This window comes from Abramis brama (genome assembly GCF_963993115.1).
Source record: "Abramis brama genome assembly, chromosome: 2".
NCBI lineage: Eukaryota > Metazoa > Chordata > Actinopteri > Cypriniformes > Leuciscidae > Abramis > Abramis brama.
Window position 1 is genome coordinate 30,631,588 of NC_139964.1, and position 16,241 is coordinate 30,647,828.

General features: G+C 36.8%; 1 protein-coding gene across 3 annotated transcripts in view; it reads left to right on the forward strand.

The window, feature by feature from the left end:
- The window catches only part of sorcs1 (sortilin-related VPS10 domain containing receptor 1), a 218,114-nt gene that overhangs the window by 107,312 nt on the left and 94,561 nt on the right, over nucleotides 1-16,241 (forward strand). For all 3 annotated transcript variants that reach the window (XR_014603923.1, XM_084096285.1, XM_084096286.1), the window contains exon 2: nucleotides 14,633-14,700. Coding sequence is in view for 2 of the 3 variants with exons in the window: in XM_084096285.1 (XP_083952411.1) it covers nucleotides 14,633-14,700 (68 nt within the window). In the remaining variant the exon portion in view is untranslated. The remainder of the gene's footprint in view (nucleotides 1-14,632; nucleotides 14,701-16,241) is intronic.

Below are 16,241 nucleotides of genomic sequence, written 5' to 3' on the forward strand. Positions count from 1 at the left end.
TGATTTGGCCAGCCCTGTGTTTTCATCTTGGGTTGTGGTTTTGGGCCGAGGGCCGGGTTTCAGAGCGGGTATGTTGATGTTAGCTCAGGTCATGACGGCTTTCAGGTTTAAAATGAGAGCTGCAACTAGCACAGCTTTTTGATTGTGTTTATTTGCACAACAATATTCAGATTAATGAAGATTTGATTAAGCGTGCGTTGTGTAATTGTGCTAATTGGATTAAGCCAAGATTCTGGTTTCTAGATACTGTGGTTGATTATTATTTTCTCATCTATTTTATATCTATCAGGTTTTTATATCTCTAAAAAAAAAAAAAAAAAAAAAAAAAAATATATATATATATATATATATATATATATATATATATATATATATATATATATATATATATATATATATATATATATATATATATATATATATTATTGTTGTTATTATTTATTTATTTATTTATTTATTTTGAGAGCAATCAAGATTTTATATCTCCCAGGGTTGATTTATTTATTCTCATGCACCACCACTAATTACTTTTTAGTTTTCTGTCAAAAAAATTACAAGGGTTTGCATATGCTGTCATATGTTAACTAAATGCTAATAAAGACAAACTCGCTGTCTGACAATATGACAACTGTCTGCTTAAACTCTTAAAAACACTCTTTGTCACTTTAAAAAAAATAACATGGAGAAGAAAAAAAAAGTGAATATATTTAAAACTGGGAAAGCAACAAGCGTGTACCGAGAGCATAATTAAGCATGAAAGACGTTTTTTTATCTGCTAATGAGGTTTTATGTTGAGGAAGTCGATGGCTGTTTCCTTTTTAAATGTACATAAAGCAGCAACCCTGTGTTTTTGTCTCCTCACAGCTTGTGTCTTTGAATTATCCTTAGACTGTAAGTTTAAGATGCTGTCACCCTAAAGTGAGATAGAGCACACTTCACAAGTTATGTGGGAAGATTACATCTTTTCCCTCCCTAAACAGTTTTTTGACATGGAACACAGAAAAAGAAATTGAATTTTGGTAATAATTACTTATGTAGCAAAAATAGAAAGCATTTTTTTCAGGATTCTTTGATGAATAGAAAGTGGCTCATTACAGTATACATAACGCATAAAATCAATCAACCATAATATTAGGGAAAAATAATAATAATAATAATTTAAAAAAAAACAGTTGATCAATAACTAATCAAGGACTCCACCTTGTTTCTTTGAAAGCAGTGGCAGTGGAATCCATCATGCGTTTCTGTCATGAACAATTTATTGCAAATATTACCCACAATGCATTGCCTTTGAGCATCTTTAGCCAATGGCTCTTTTCACCACAATGTTTTCCCAAGTGCTTGGGATTGATTCTACCTGCTTCCATCAGACAATGCAACATCTCCCTCTCCTTTTCCCGTCTCACTGTTCCTCCAGGTGATTCCCTAGCCAGGGTAACAACATTACACACAAACAGCTCAGTCGAAACACATACTGCACTCATACAGTATATGTATGTTATACCCTATATATGTGTGTTGTACCTTGGCATTAGTAAAATACCTCGGTCTGTATAGACGGCTTGTCTTGCAGTCTGTCGGTTGCTGAGTTCAGTATTCTCTGTGTGTTCACTCAGTGACCTCCAGAGCCACAGGAGATTGTGAGTGCAGTTTATTTGTGCCTCTGTATGTGTGAGATTTGTTGTGGAACTTTAGTCCTTGTTTTTTAAGCCAAGGACAAGCGCCAGAAAGTGAGAGTAAGAGGTCCAAGCTGGCAGCTATGAGCAGTGCAAATAATGACTAATTCAGCATCAATGTTACTCTTCCCTTGTCTCATTCCAAAGCCGTAAAACTTACTTCTGCGGATCACAAAAGAAGACATTGAACCCCATTGACTTGCATTGTATGGACAACAAGAAACTGAGATATTTTTCTTAAAATATTTTCATTTGTGTTTCACAGAGGGGAAAAAAGTCATACAAGTTTGGAATGATGTGATGAGTAAATGATGACAGATTTATCATTTTTAGGTGAACTACTAGCCTGGATGCCAGCCGAACTTAGCCCCGCCCACAACATTTTTAGGTCGGGAAGTTCGGTCTGGACTTGATCCGTTGTGGAGCTATTATGCCCGAACAAAAGCTGTTCGGACCAATCAAATTGTCAGGGCGGGCTTTATACGATGATGGACAGATGATCAACAGTAACGCAATCATCCACGTCACCAACAACCGCTTGGGTTGAATTTGTTTATAACAAAGATGACTGCCGCTGGAGAATTGAGATTTCACACTTACAAATAAGTCAGATAGAATAAATGCATATTTGGTGAAATGTCTGAGGAGAGGGCTCCGGGCTTAGTATTCGGCCCGAACCCAAAGTACACCCCCCGAACTTTGTTTATGAAACATCATGTGTAGATTCCGCCATCGCGTCTGTTATAGAAGATATCGACAGCGCATTAATTTGAAAAGAGGAACAGAGAACCGCGATCAAGGCATTTGTCGATCAGAAAGATGAATGAAGAACATACGTCACTTACTCCGTTGCTCTGATTGGTTGTAGGTCTATCCATTTGAGTGCAGAGGCGTTTTCTTTCCTGGTTCGGTTGAAACACGCTCCTTAATCACAGCCCAATGGAGCAGTATCAGACTCATATTCTGACTAGAATCTGAGTATGACGACGTCAGGCTAGTGAACTACCCTTTAAGACAAAAACAGGCAGTGACTATATTATGAGTTGCAGGCTCCGCTATCATAAATCTATCATTGCTTTCTAGTGCTGATGAAATGTTGCTATAGAGTTTTGCCAACAATTTTAATGGAGAGTAGCTAAAGCCTGCTCAAAGCCCCTAAATGTCGCTAGATGACGTCATTCGCCAGTTATCTGCACCTCTGTGAAAACATATCTGTTTTCTCTCATAATCTATGCTCACATAATGAATTTTAATATAATATAGCTGAATGTCCAATAAAGCTGTTCTTTTACGTTTTCTGTCAGACATGACAGAGTATGATATAGTGCCTGACTACATGTTAACCAGGAGTCCAAAAAGTCACTAGATTTGTCAGTAGGCACTTTTTTTGAAGAAATGTCGCTAAAGGGGTCTGAAAAGTCGCTAAGTTGGCAACACTCATTTGCAGGAAATAGTTGTTTTTTTTTTTTTTGCATTTGGCAGACACTTTTATCCAAAGCGATTTACACTGCATTTCAAGGTACACATTAACATTCTTATCAGTTCTTGCTTTCCCTGGGAATTGAACCCATGAGCTTGGCATTGCAAGCACCAACGCTCTACTATTTGAGCTACAGGAAAGCTAATTGAGGTGAGGATTTAAATGCAGCAGTATTTTATTCAAATAAACAAAACAAGATGCAGACAAAGAGAAAAACAGCTAAGCAAAACTAAGACAATAACCGACAATCAACAGAAGAAACTCACTGAACTAGAAACAGGTGTGGAACATAATCAGTAACTATGGTAACAAACAAGGGTATGTACTAAAAATGGAAACGTTTTTCCTTTGTGTTTTCCACGTACAGAAACTGTCAAAGCGATGCCAGTTCACATGGATTTTCGAAAACGACTAATAACGCTGTTTTATGCTGCCAGGCCAGTAGATGGCGATGTCACTTTATGAAGAAAGACCTATGCATAACATATAATACACATGCACACGACGTCACTGTTTTCACAACGTCACGTTTACACAGAGACGATAATGGTATCGTTTTCAAAAACTTGCCCTTTGAAGCCCATTGTCAAAAGTTTCCCATTATTGTGTAAATGAATGGCTAAAACACATTTAGTTGAATACGGTGACGTGTAAACGGCCCCTAAAACACAGGTGATGCTTGGTACCAGTTTGCACACTTATGCACTATTTTAAGCAATGTTTATAGTATACTAGTGTGAGTATGTGTTCACAATGAAAATTCCAACAAAAGAAAGTGCACTTTAAATACCCGAATGATGCACTTAATCAACTGAATTTACAAAGTGTAGAATGTTGGACATTCACTCAACTGTTGCCGCTTTAAAGGGGAGGGCTATCAGTCCACTGCTGGATGACAAAATATCCTTTTAAACCTCATACGCTATATGGTTCAGTTCATGGTGCATACTAGAATAAATGCATATTGTATAGTACACAATGGAACAAAAAGAAAATTCATAATAAGAGTCTTATAACCGAACTAACTGAACCAACTGAACAGTTTTCTCAAACGCAAGCACAAAGTATCCTCAAGGTCCTGGATCAGTGTAGTACAGTTGTATTGACACATAATCTGTGACCATCTGTCCTCAGACTTCTGGGCCTACAGCTAAGTTTCACTTCATGTCCTTTACACCAAGTTTCATCTTGGATTTGAACAGTCCTTCTCCTAGACCTTTTCCCTTCAGCATTCTTGTTATGCAATTTTATATGAGACATGTCACCACAAATCAAACTTTGATGCCCTCTTCCTACTATAAGTCGACTAGACTCACATTTTAATATTGTAAACTAAAACTTTTACAATCGTTATTGTAATTGAAATAAAGCTGAAATAAAATATAAATATTGGATGAAAAAGAAGCTTAAATGTTGATAAATGAATTATAAATGTTGCTTTTGCTACAAACTAAAATAAACAAGTTTAAGTACTAAAATTAATAAAACTAAAACTGAAATAAAAATAAATTTTTATTTGAATATACATAATAAAAAATATTACAGTTTCTCTAAAATGTATTAACCCTTTTGCACGTACGATCACACCGGTGTGATCAGTCTAGGCTGGTCCCTGGAGCGTACGATCACACCGGTGTGATTAGAACGGTCAGTTCATCACGTGATCAACTGCTAAATTCAAATATGCCTTTGCGCGTTGGCTGGCGCTGAGCCAGAGACAGGCGCGCTCAGAGCTGTCATATATCACAACTTTTCAATGTTTTCAACCACATAATGTTTATTTTAGGTTTCAGACATATAGACCTTATGTAGCCCCGCCCCTTTTCAGCGCTGCGCTCGTTGTCTTTTGACTTCCGGTCTGTATTTTCACAGCGATCTTGTATTTATGAATGAACGGCTCGTTTTAAAATCTTCCCGGTCTACTGACATTTGTTAAGACATCTGCTTTAAACATTACAATCCTCATGATAACTTTTGTTAACTTTACATTAATTAAATCCACTTCAAAAGCTAATTACTCCTGGACAGCAATGCCATAATATACAGAGCGACTGCAAAAACGGAAGTTCAAAGACAATATTCTAAAGATGGCGGCGCCCTCGTTTCTCTGGCGCATAAGGTCTATACATTCACATAAGTACTAAAAAAAAAAACATTTAGAATTTGTAAAATACACACTGATGTCTATGGAAGAGGCAATAATAATCCTTTCCATTATAATTAAACACGTTTTATTCATATCAGATTCACATTGTGTAAGTAACTTTAAAGTTTACTCTATTCTTCTTCTAGTTCACCAGCCACTTACTTTTATGTATTTTGGGAGAAGTGGATGAATTCACGTGTTGTAAATCCAACAGATCCGATTCTCTGAACTGCGTCTGCGGCACAAACTAAGATGGCGGCGCCTGTCGAGCATACAGCTCAACTAACACGATCGTTATAAAGGTGTTTAAACAACAAAACACTTCCACTTGCATATATTTGACAATCGGAATATCAGAAATGTCATGCCATAGCTAACAAATTTATGAGTATTTTGAATAAAAAAGGAAAAATTACATAAAAGCAGATCATCATTCATCCAGTGCTGTTGTTGCTGCGGTGTGTCACGTGACAAGCAATGACGCGTCACCATGGAAACCATAAAGCGACACGTTCTAAATAACGGTCGCCTTGAAAAACTCAGCCAGAATATTTTAAACTTACGTGTGAAAGGGTTAATAGTTACTAATTATATCTTCAACAGTGTAATTAGATGACTGTAGTTACTCTCTCCAAAAATATAGCATTACTTATTACTAATACTTTCTAAATCCCATATCAACCTAGACATGAAACTGTCTTGAAACTGTGAAACTGTGTAAAGGACATGAAACTGCCCTTTTCTTGGCAACATACAGTACATGTGGTATCTTTATATAGCATGGAATCCATAAGTTTATGAAGTGTGAATCTAATGGACTGGCACTGAGTGAAATTGATAGGTTTAATTGGCAAGCTTTGTAATACGACATATGCACACTGCGGTAGGAGTTCATCTGGCAGTAGCAAGGCCACCTACAACACTCCCCATATGTAAGAGACAGAAGGGCTCGCCATCCTTCGGCTAATGTTTACCGCACTGCTGTAAAAGACGCTGTCCAGGGATGAGTAATTGACCTTACACACCGACACAACCTAAAGTCAGTCAATACGCCACTGAAAATGATGCGTTGTGCATTTGAAATCTGCAAAACAACCGCAATGTCAGCCATTTTGAAGTTTCTTCAAAAAACAGACTTTTTCAAACTCAGCCCGTTGGATAAAAAGTCTGATGACATGTTTACTGGCGCGAGGGCGGGACAACCTGTCACTCACATGAAATCGACCAATTGCAATCCACAACCATTCAATCAATTCCCCAAGGACAAAATCAAGTCCCGCCCTACTTTTTTTTTTCTTGTTCGAGAAGCCTTTTTACTGTTATGATATACATTATAACAAGGAAGAAAAGACTACTGCAGCTTCTGTTCCATGCCCACTTTAAAGGTTTCTCTCAAGCACATCTACCATGTTTGTAGTTTTTTTTGTATTCGTGTTTATAATTCTGAACCGAATCGTTCTTCAAAGCACAGTGGTTTGTGGGCAATCTAACTGTTGTGTGAATGGATCCACATTCCCAAAATCTACCGTCAATTGTATCCATCCAGGGACTTTTGGCATAGTGTTTTCAACAAGCTTCAGGAAAAAAAAAAACAGCAAACACAAACTATCCAAGAGCAGCAGCCCTTCCGGCTCACTCAGTGTCTGAATTCGCTAACTTGTTTTCATACACTCTTTCAAGAGGACTATTTTAGTGGAGTAATGTAGGGAATAGTGTATAGGTGGGCCAGTTTCGAACACAGCCTATGGCACATGAGACAGGAAGTGAAACAAACGTCCAAAGACAAACTCTATCGGGATCGGGAAAGGTCCATGAGCCGGAACTCGGAACTTGGGTCTCCCAAAGCAGAACTGCATTACATAAACTTGTCAGAATTAAGGAAAAAGTCCACAAATCCACACACAACAGCGAGCACGTCTAAGAAGTTGTAACCTACGTCTATTCATTTTTTGTGTGTTTTTATTGGTCAAGTCTACTGAAACACATGGAGTGCTTGATCTACAGCCTGCAGACATGGACTGCTGAGAGTAAATTCAAAGGATTTTTACCAGCAAGTCAATTCACACAGGACTACTTTCACCTGTGGGTATTCTTTTAGGGCATTTTATAGTAGGTAAAAGACAATACATTCTTCTCTGTAAAAAAGTTTAAGAATAATCACTGACATGGCCATTTCGGACAGGATTAAAATCACAGAGGATATAAAACTAATCCCGTCTGAATAGGCCCGTAGATTGTTTTTATACAGTATAGTTAATAGGCTTTCTTCCCTCCAAACATTACTCAGTCGTAGCCAAGGGCTGTTATAAATTGGGTGTATAGAGACAGTACTTCGAGTTTTAGAGTTTGAGTTTTCAATTTAGTACTGGCAATGCTAAGCAATGGCCGCATGTCACTATTTGTTAAGACATGTGAAATTGTTGCCGAATTGCTTTTGGTGTCCGAGACTGGGATAACTTGGTTTGACAACACCTGTGTGAGTGCAACATATTATTTTTTCAGTGGGAATGATCTTCTCCTCTCTAATACAAGAGAATGGCCCAATACCATCCATCCAAAACACTACCCACAAACCATTTGGAGAGTTCAGCCTGTGAAACTATGTATAACTGTTTTTTGTTTCACTGCTGTACAAAACAAACATGCTCGATATCAAATGCAGTGGATGTTTTTGACCATTACGGAGCATTTTTGCATGAACTATCCTTTTAAAAGTTCAACATGACTTCTCTAACAGGAATCCAATAGCGTTCAATGCTTCATTTACTGTTTATTTATGTACCGCATTGATGAAAAAACAACAAAGATAAATGCATGATTTGTGCCCTTTCAACTACACCTTTCAAAGCCATACTTGAGTGTTATTTCAACTAATTATGTTCCTGTGTTGTTTCATCTGTAAATATGTTTATGCATATAATTCAGCGTACATAACTAGAACTTAAGAAAAGACTTACTAAGGTGCTCAGAACAGCACTGTAGTGAAGTGTCTAATAAATCTAATCAGAATGCACAGAGAATCAAGCCAGAGCCTTTATAAATGAGGGAAGTTTAATCAGAATAAGCTCTACATGTAAACAGCTTATACTCATTACTCGCACAAACATGCATCAGCAGTATTAAAGTAATTTTTTCAGCTTTAATGGCTGTGTTATATTAGGAATGCAAAATTAACAAGCAGAATTTCCTTGCTTATTTTACTGAATTACAAGTTATACATTTGTTAAAATATATATTGTTGTTTAACATTAGAAAATATTCAAATGAAAATAAATATGAAATATGCAAAGTCTGCTTTTAAAAGGCACTATCCTACAATGGTTGTGAAATAAATTTATTTTATTTTATTTTATTTATTTATTTATTTTATTATTATTTTTAATTTTTTAAATTTAATTTTATTTTATTTTTTATTTTATTTTTTTGATTACAGATCACTTTAAAAAATAAATTTACAAAATCACACCCGTTTCTGTGACAGACACTAATTAGAGTCAGGGGAGTGGCCCACACTTTTTAGCCGATCAGAAATGCCCTCTATCTCTCAGTCATTTTTTGCATTCAGAATGCATGGCATCCCATTGGTTAACAGTCTTTGAAGGGTGGGATTTTGGAAGTACGTCATGTGGTCAGGTTTGCCAAGTCAATTGGGCTCCTTTTAAACTGTTGGGCTGAAAAAGGTTGATTCCCAACCCGATGATGATTTTTGTGAGGAAGGGCATTGGTAGGAAGCTCCTTTATTTATGAAAAGAGACTGTGTTTATGATTAGCATATAGTGACTGTAAATTATGTATTTGAGTGGCATACATTTTTGATATTTGGGATAGGAACATTGGGCTAGTTTTACTTTTTGATCGGCCTATAGGCTAGTTTTGTTACTCAGACCTGGCAATCCTGCATGTGATTGAAGTCAGAAAAATGGCTGACATCCCTTATAGCACTAGTGGCATGAGGACTTTACAACCCTGCAGGGCAGTGAGATCAGTCCACTACTTTTTCATCTGATAATTAATGGTGTATTTGATGAGGTGAAATCAAATATAGGAATGGAAGAGAGGTTGTAATCTTAAGTCCAGCAATCTTGAAAATAATTTAGAGCGGTGCGATGCTTGTGTCTGAGTTATGGGGATGTGAGCAGAAAACGGAGGAGCTGAAGCTTAATACCAGATCTCTAATAATTTGAGGACCTAAACAAACGCCAATATAGTCAGGCTATACATTATATTTAAAGTACTGTTGGTGGTGGTAATGATTTAAGGAATGTACAATCATCAACAAGAAGAAGATTTTACAGCACTTTTTTTTTTTTTTTATAAACAGTGCCACTGATTTTAAATTGGATTAATCTTCCACTGTGTCACTGGATATGCATATTTTTCTTCTTAAACTCTCAATTTTAAATTGCCTTATTGTTTGAGATCTTTGTCCCAGTAGGATGATCCAGCAGACTGAAGCAGGCCCTCTTGCAGTGTTTTCCTGTATATTGCACTATCCGTTGTTCCTTTTTTTCCTTTTAACAACATGCACACTGTTGATGAGAAAAGCACACAGCATGATGCTATCGCTAGCGTAATTCACTGAAGGAATAAAGTTCTTTTGCACCACTCATACAGTATAAATGTTTGTTTTTTTTTCTTGTTTTTTTTTCCTAAAAAGCTATATCTACCACAAAATCACAAAACCTTTTCATATATTGAAACTGAGTCACTATTTAAGTGTGTTCCCAAAAGCGTATTTGGACCTTTTGGATACTTAAGTCACATACTTAAATACTTTTTCCTATTGTTTTCGAAAAGTTTTTCAGCCAACTAGATCCAAGTGAATTTTTAGTGGATGTATGAAGTCATGTGGCCTTCAAGTGGAGTTGAAAATGTATATATGAATGTTCCAAGCCTGTAAGATTTTCTTTCTTCTGTTGAGCCCAAAAGAAGATATTTTAAAGGATATTGGTAACCAGACAGTTGACCGGAGCCATTGACTTCCATGGTATGTTTTTCCTATATGGAAATCAATGGCTACAACTGTTTGATTACCAACATTCTTTAAAATATCTTATTTTGTGTTCAACAGAAGAAAGAAACTCATACAGATTTGGAACAACTTGAGGGTGAGTAAATGATGACAAAAATCTTCATTTTTGGGTGAACTATCCCTTTAAGTGTCAAAAATACTTTTTGCAGCAGCTGTATGCTCTTTTGACAAACTCAAGAAATCTTTTCTGTCTGTCTTCATATTATACAGAGCTGTTCCCGTGGTTGAGCAGTGCACTGGTGCTGTTACTGAACTGTATGTAAATGTCAGGGCAGCTTTTCAAATAGGCTTCTACAAGAGATCTCAGCAGTTCAGGCTGTTCCCAATACTGCTGAACGAATTGACTATAGCGTTAAGTGTTGTCTGATGGACTATTTTACCTGTTTTATATGGAGACTTGTAGCTAAAGCTAAAGAAGAATTTCATTATTCCATTTATTTCCCAGAGTACCCTTCTGTTTGAATGGTTCTTCGCCCTTTTATCTTTTTCTCTTTTTGTTACTGTACATGTAGAAGGCCGTTATGGCTGATTTCATTGTTTTCTTCCTGAAAAGATTTGGGTGTCTATCCTTGTAAACTAATGACATAATTTAGAGCACAGATGCTTCCATTTGAACATATCTTGAATCAGAATGTGCTCTACCCTATGATTGAAGGGCTTTTCAAAGAGTTAATATGTATTTTTTTCCCACACTTATTATTGAAACCAAGTTCTGAGAGAATCGATGAACTCTTCGCCCATAATGATCAGCGTTCCTTCAATAGGCTTTGAGGTTTATACAGGTATGAATTCACTCTTGGAGCATAAATAGATTGTAAGTTTATGAGTCTACTTTTTTTCCCCCGCTCCAGGCATGAATTTCCTCGCTCTCTTTCCCGTCTCTAATTTTCCTGGAGGAATTTGACTGACCTAGTTAGCACAGTCTTGTGCACCTTAAAAATCTTATAAAGGATATTTACAGCGCTGTATTTAGATTCAGCATGATATGATTAAGTAATGAGGAGATGAATTATTAGGGTGTCAAGGAGGAAGCCTGATGCATCATTTAATGGTGTTTTATGCTGAGACGAAGAGCTGCAAGATGTGAGAATTTGTGAGTTTTGTGGTTGTTATGGGTTGATTTATTGAGCACTTTATATAATAGGTGATTCAATAATGATTCTGATTCAGATTTGATGAGGGCTTTTCTGCTAAGAGTCGATTTTGTCACAATCCCTGTGCTGTGTCTTGTGTTCTGTAAAAACTTTTATGTTGAAGTGTATTCTCAGTTCCCATTGTTTCTGTGTTCACTTCCTGTGTTTGGTTCCTGTTTTGCCTTGTACCTTGTTTGTCGCCATAGTTACCCTCATTAGTTCCCATGACAACAAATCACCAACACCTGTCCCTCATCAGCCCCTATCTACTTAAACCACTGTGCTTCAGTTGTTGTTTGTTGCTCCTGTTTGTGTGTTCCTGTTGTCGATCCCCGCCTTCTGTGTGGATTATTCTCTTGTTCTTGGAATGGATTGTCTGTGTTTGTGTTTCTCAAATGAACTGGTGCTGGCATCTGGGTTCTCTCTATCTGCCTCGTCCCTGCTCTTATGCATTATGCTCTTATAATATTATTTTATTTGATTTAACTGGCAAGTAACGTCCAACACAGATATATGGGAGTGTATGAAATGTTTTTGAGAATTTGATATCCTTATGGCATCCTGTACTCTAAAACAACTTTAAACAGCATTTTGTTATTTTTTTAATCATGCACGCAGCTTTTATGATCTACAGTGACATTTTAATTTGTCACACCGTAGGACTTTTACAATTAAGGCATAAATTTAAGAGTTGAATTAGCATTAGCTATAAACTCTATATGCTGTGCATCAGTTACAGGCTTTGTATTGTAATTATGTTTGACTGTATGGTCCCTGTTAAATAAATAAAAAAATAATTGAAATGGTGACCAGTTACAGGATCTAAGATAGATTTTTTTTTATTTATTATTTGAACATCATGAATATTAATTTTTATTTGATTAATTAAGTGTATATGTTACCGGCAAAGTGCGACATTCTATAGAATCCCTAGGTAATGTATAGAATTAGGTAATGTATTTTTTGCAAAAAACATCAGGAATTCTATACATTGCCTAGGCATTCTATACAATACCAGGATTTCACACTTTGCCGGTAACATATATACATATATAAATCATGACAACTCTTGGAATAGTTTTAGCATGTTATTGAATACAGTCAAATTTAAGACCTTCTAAGACCATAAAGATTGAAATTTAAGACCTACACAACGTATTACCAGAAAAATATATTCAAATCAAATAAATTCTGAAAAAAATATTTTATTTCAATGAATTCAGTCATTGAAAAAGCATTAATTTAATTTACAGATAAATCAATCACATTAGGAACCTTCCACACCCAACAACGTGCCAAATGCCCAAAACTTTAGGCCCAAAATGAAAATAGGCTAAAACAAACTTGCCCTCAAATAGAATAGATTTCATCTCATATTTATTTACATTACAAAACAGTATATCAATAGCCTAATAGAGATTGAACGGGCTACTCCAACCTATGTAACAACCCATGTAACACACACACACACACACATCAGATAATCCATGTTAGATAGATAGATACCTCGGGTCTATCTATCTATCTATCTATCTATCTATCTATCTATCTATCTATCTATCTATCTATCTATCTATCTATCTATCTATCTATCTATCTATCTATCTATCTAACATGGATTATCTGATAGTAACAAAAATTATCACGGTTATCACAGAATCCTGTTCAAAAAGTACTAATGCAACACAATTAAATAAAAAAACAGCAAAAAAAGTTTTATGTCGAAAACCAGCAAATAACATAAAATTAGCATCAATATGCACTTTTTGTTACATAAACATTAAAATAATACCATTAAAAATGATGGCCAGATTTTAAAACAGTGTCTTGCAACATGTTATCTACTAACATGTACAAGTTCAAATAAAGTTTTGACAAAAAAGGATTTATAAAAAGATAAACCTGACATATTTCAGCCTTTAAATATTTTTTTATAAAAAAAAGAATGAGTCAAAAAAGACAAATTACTGACATTTACAATGCACATTAGATTGTCTTTTATTATTAATAGTAAAATTCGGTCCGATTTAACTGTGGCGTCTGTCATTGCTATGCAACCATGCACACCGCTCTCCACAACGACAAAGTTTTAGTGGCTAATGGATTTCCACCACCGAAAAATGCTTGCTGTAGCTCTGCTACAAGATTTATTTACGGAGAAGAGAAAAACACCCGTAGTGTTTGGGTGTACCCCCATCCTTCATGTTGACTGAGCTTTCAGTGTTTTTACGGAAAGGGTGAAGCTTATTGGTTGGTTCTTGTCACATGACCTGCGGTGCGTTTGCGGCATTTTAAAAGTTGATATTTTTTCATCTCGCTGCGCCTGAAAAAAATGAACGCGTCGCTTCAATTATGAGCGCGCATTCCACGCGCCTACATTTGAACGAACTTGAGCGCGCAAAAGACGCGATATGTGAACGGCCCCTTGGCGAGCTACCTCCAATCAGGCCACGAGCTACTGGTAGTTCACGAGCGACGTGTTGGAGACCCCTGCTCTAGAGCTCTGCTTTGTAGGCTACAACTCAATACTTTTTTGCTACTTTGTCATAACTTTCTGCGGCCAGCGTTTCTGGAAATGAACGAGGGTAAAACCTTTTGTAGACCTGACTAAATGAAATTTAAGACCTCGGATGAAAATCTGGACGTTTTTAAGACGTTTTAAGGCCTTCAATTTAAATTTCAGAATTACAGACTTTTTAAGACCCTGCAGGAACCCTGTGAATATAGCAGTGTTCATGAATTTGTTCTTGGCGGACTAGATCTGCTATGCTGCTGCTGTTGATCATTATGAGAGCAAGTATGGACTTGCCACAGCTAATAAAGACACAGACATGCTGCTGTGAGCATGTAAGATTTGCTGCTGCTGTGATGCTTCTTCATAAATAGACATACACACTGTAAATCCCCTAGCAGATCTAGGCAGGTGGAGCTGGGGGAGGTGGAGGGATTCAGAGGAACTCTGATAGCGAACTGCAGGACTAGCTTACAGCAAACAATAAACCAGACTATTTAAATGTTGAGCAAGCAATCTCATTGGCTCTCATCAGCAGAGGCCAATTAGCTTGTGCCATCCGGTCTTGATGTGAATGCTTGCAGATTGCATGTCAGTCTGCGCTGAACTAGATATGCATTTAACTTTTTACAACTTCTTGTGTTCTTGTACAGGTGATCCTCATGCTGACCAAACTGTACGACTTCAATCTGGGAAGTGTCACGGAAAGCTCTTTATGGAGGTAAGAATATGAATGATTATTCAATCTGTGTACATGCTACTGGGGAAATGTTATACAGTCATGTTGCGTAATATACCTTTGTGACTGTTTGTTTATTTAGGAAAGTAGATAAAATCCCTGTCCCTGTGGTAGTTCCTCAAACATCAGAAAGAAACAGATAAATACAGTGTGGTTTAAAGCTTTTCATATTTTCCCTGCAATTGCATTTGTTTAAATAGTGTGACAGTACAGACACGTCCATTAGTGTGACTTTTAAATCAACTCTGTATTAATAGACTGTTGAAGCTACATTAGCTGATTAATGGCGTCTCTATCATTGATTGTCTTTACCCTTTTAAGATATGCAGCACACAGCTCATTGATCTGAGTGGACGTAACGTGTGCATTAGAATAGCATGAATGGATCTGACGTTGAGGATCTTAAAGGAACACGCCGACTTTTTGGGACTTTAGCTTATTTACCGTATCCCCCAGAGTTAGATAATTCCATCCATACCCTTTTCATCTCCGTGCGTGCCGTAACTCTGTCTGACGCACCCACCGCTAGCCTAGCTTAGCACAAAGACTGGAGGTAAATGGCTCCAGCTAGCATACTGCTCCCAATAAGTGACAAAATAACGCCAACATTTTCCTATTTACATGTTGTGATTTGTATAGTCACTGCTTGTACAAATAACAAGGTCACACAGACACAGCCATCTTCTAACTGTATACATACTGAACTGTATACATACAGTCTTTGTGCTAAGCTAGGCTAGCAGTGGGTGCGTCAGACAGAGTTACGGCACGCACGGAGATGAAAAGGGTATGTATGGACTTATCTAACTCTGGGAGATACGGTGAATAAGCTAAGGGATAGACACCCTTCATGTTGTTTCATTCATTTCAGTTTTTTTTTGTTGTTGTTTTTTTAGCATTTTTTTTTAACTTCCACTAATCTAAAGCTCTACAATCATGAAACAAATGGTGAAACTGGCCTCTGATCACTAGATCTGGCAGCTTCTACCAGCAGCAGATTGGAGTGGAGATGCTCAGCAGACTGTGTGGCCCTTTAGCTTGGAAAGATGGAGCTTCCATCGGAAATACAGTGGCCAAATGTCCTGTGTTATAGCAGGACAGGAAAAGATCCAGCTGAGCTCATAAACCAAGGTCTCTCACAAAGAAATCTGATATGTTCAGCAATATCTTACATCTCAGGCAATGCTTTGCTGTTGACCCAGCATTTCAGTAATGAAGTTAGTGACCCTGCATAAAAATATGCTGGTAACCAGAGGGTGATTAATCAAATGGCAGTTTGCAGTGTATTACCAACCCAATCATTTTAGATGAATGGGAAATGATAATTGGATTTCTAAATGATGTCTATCCTCTGTGTGTGAGTGTTCTGCAGTGATGTCTGTCCTCTGTGTGTGCAGTTAATCATGTAGTAGGTATAATGATTTTTATTTAATTTTTTCCCAACACCCTTATGTCAACACAACAAGTACTGTGCATTTTGACTAAATATATACACTAACTGTTCAAAAGTTTGGGGTCGGTAC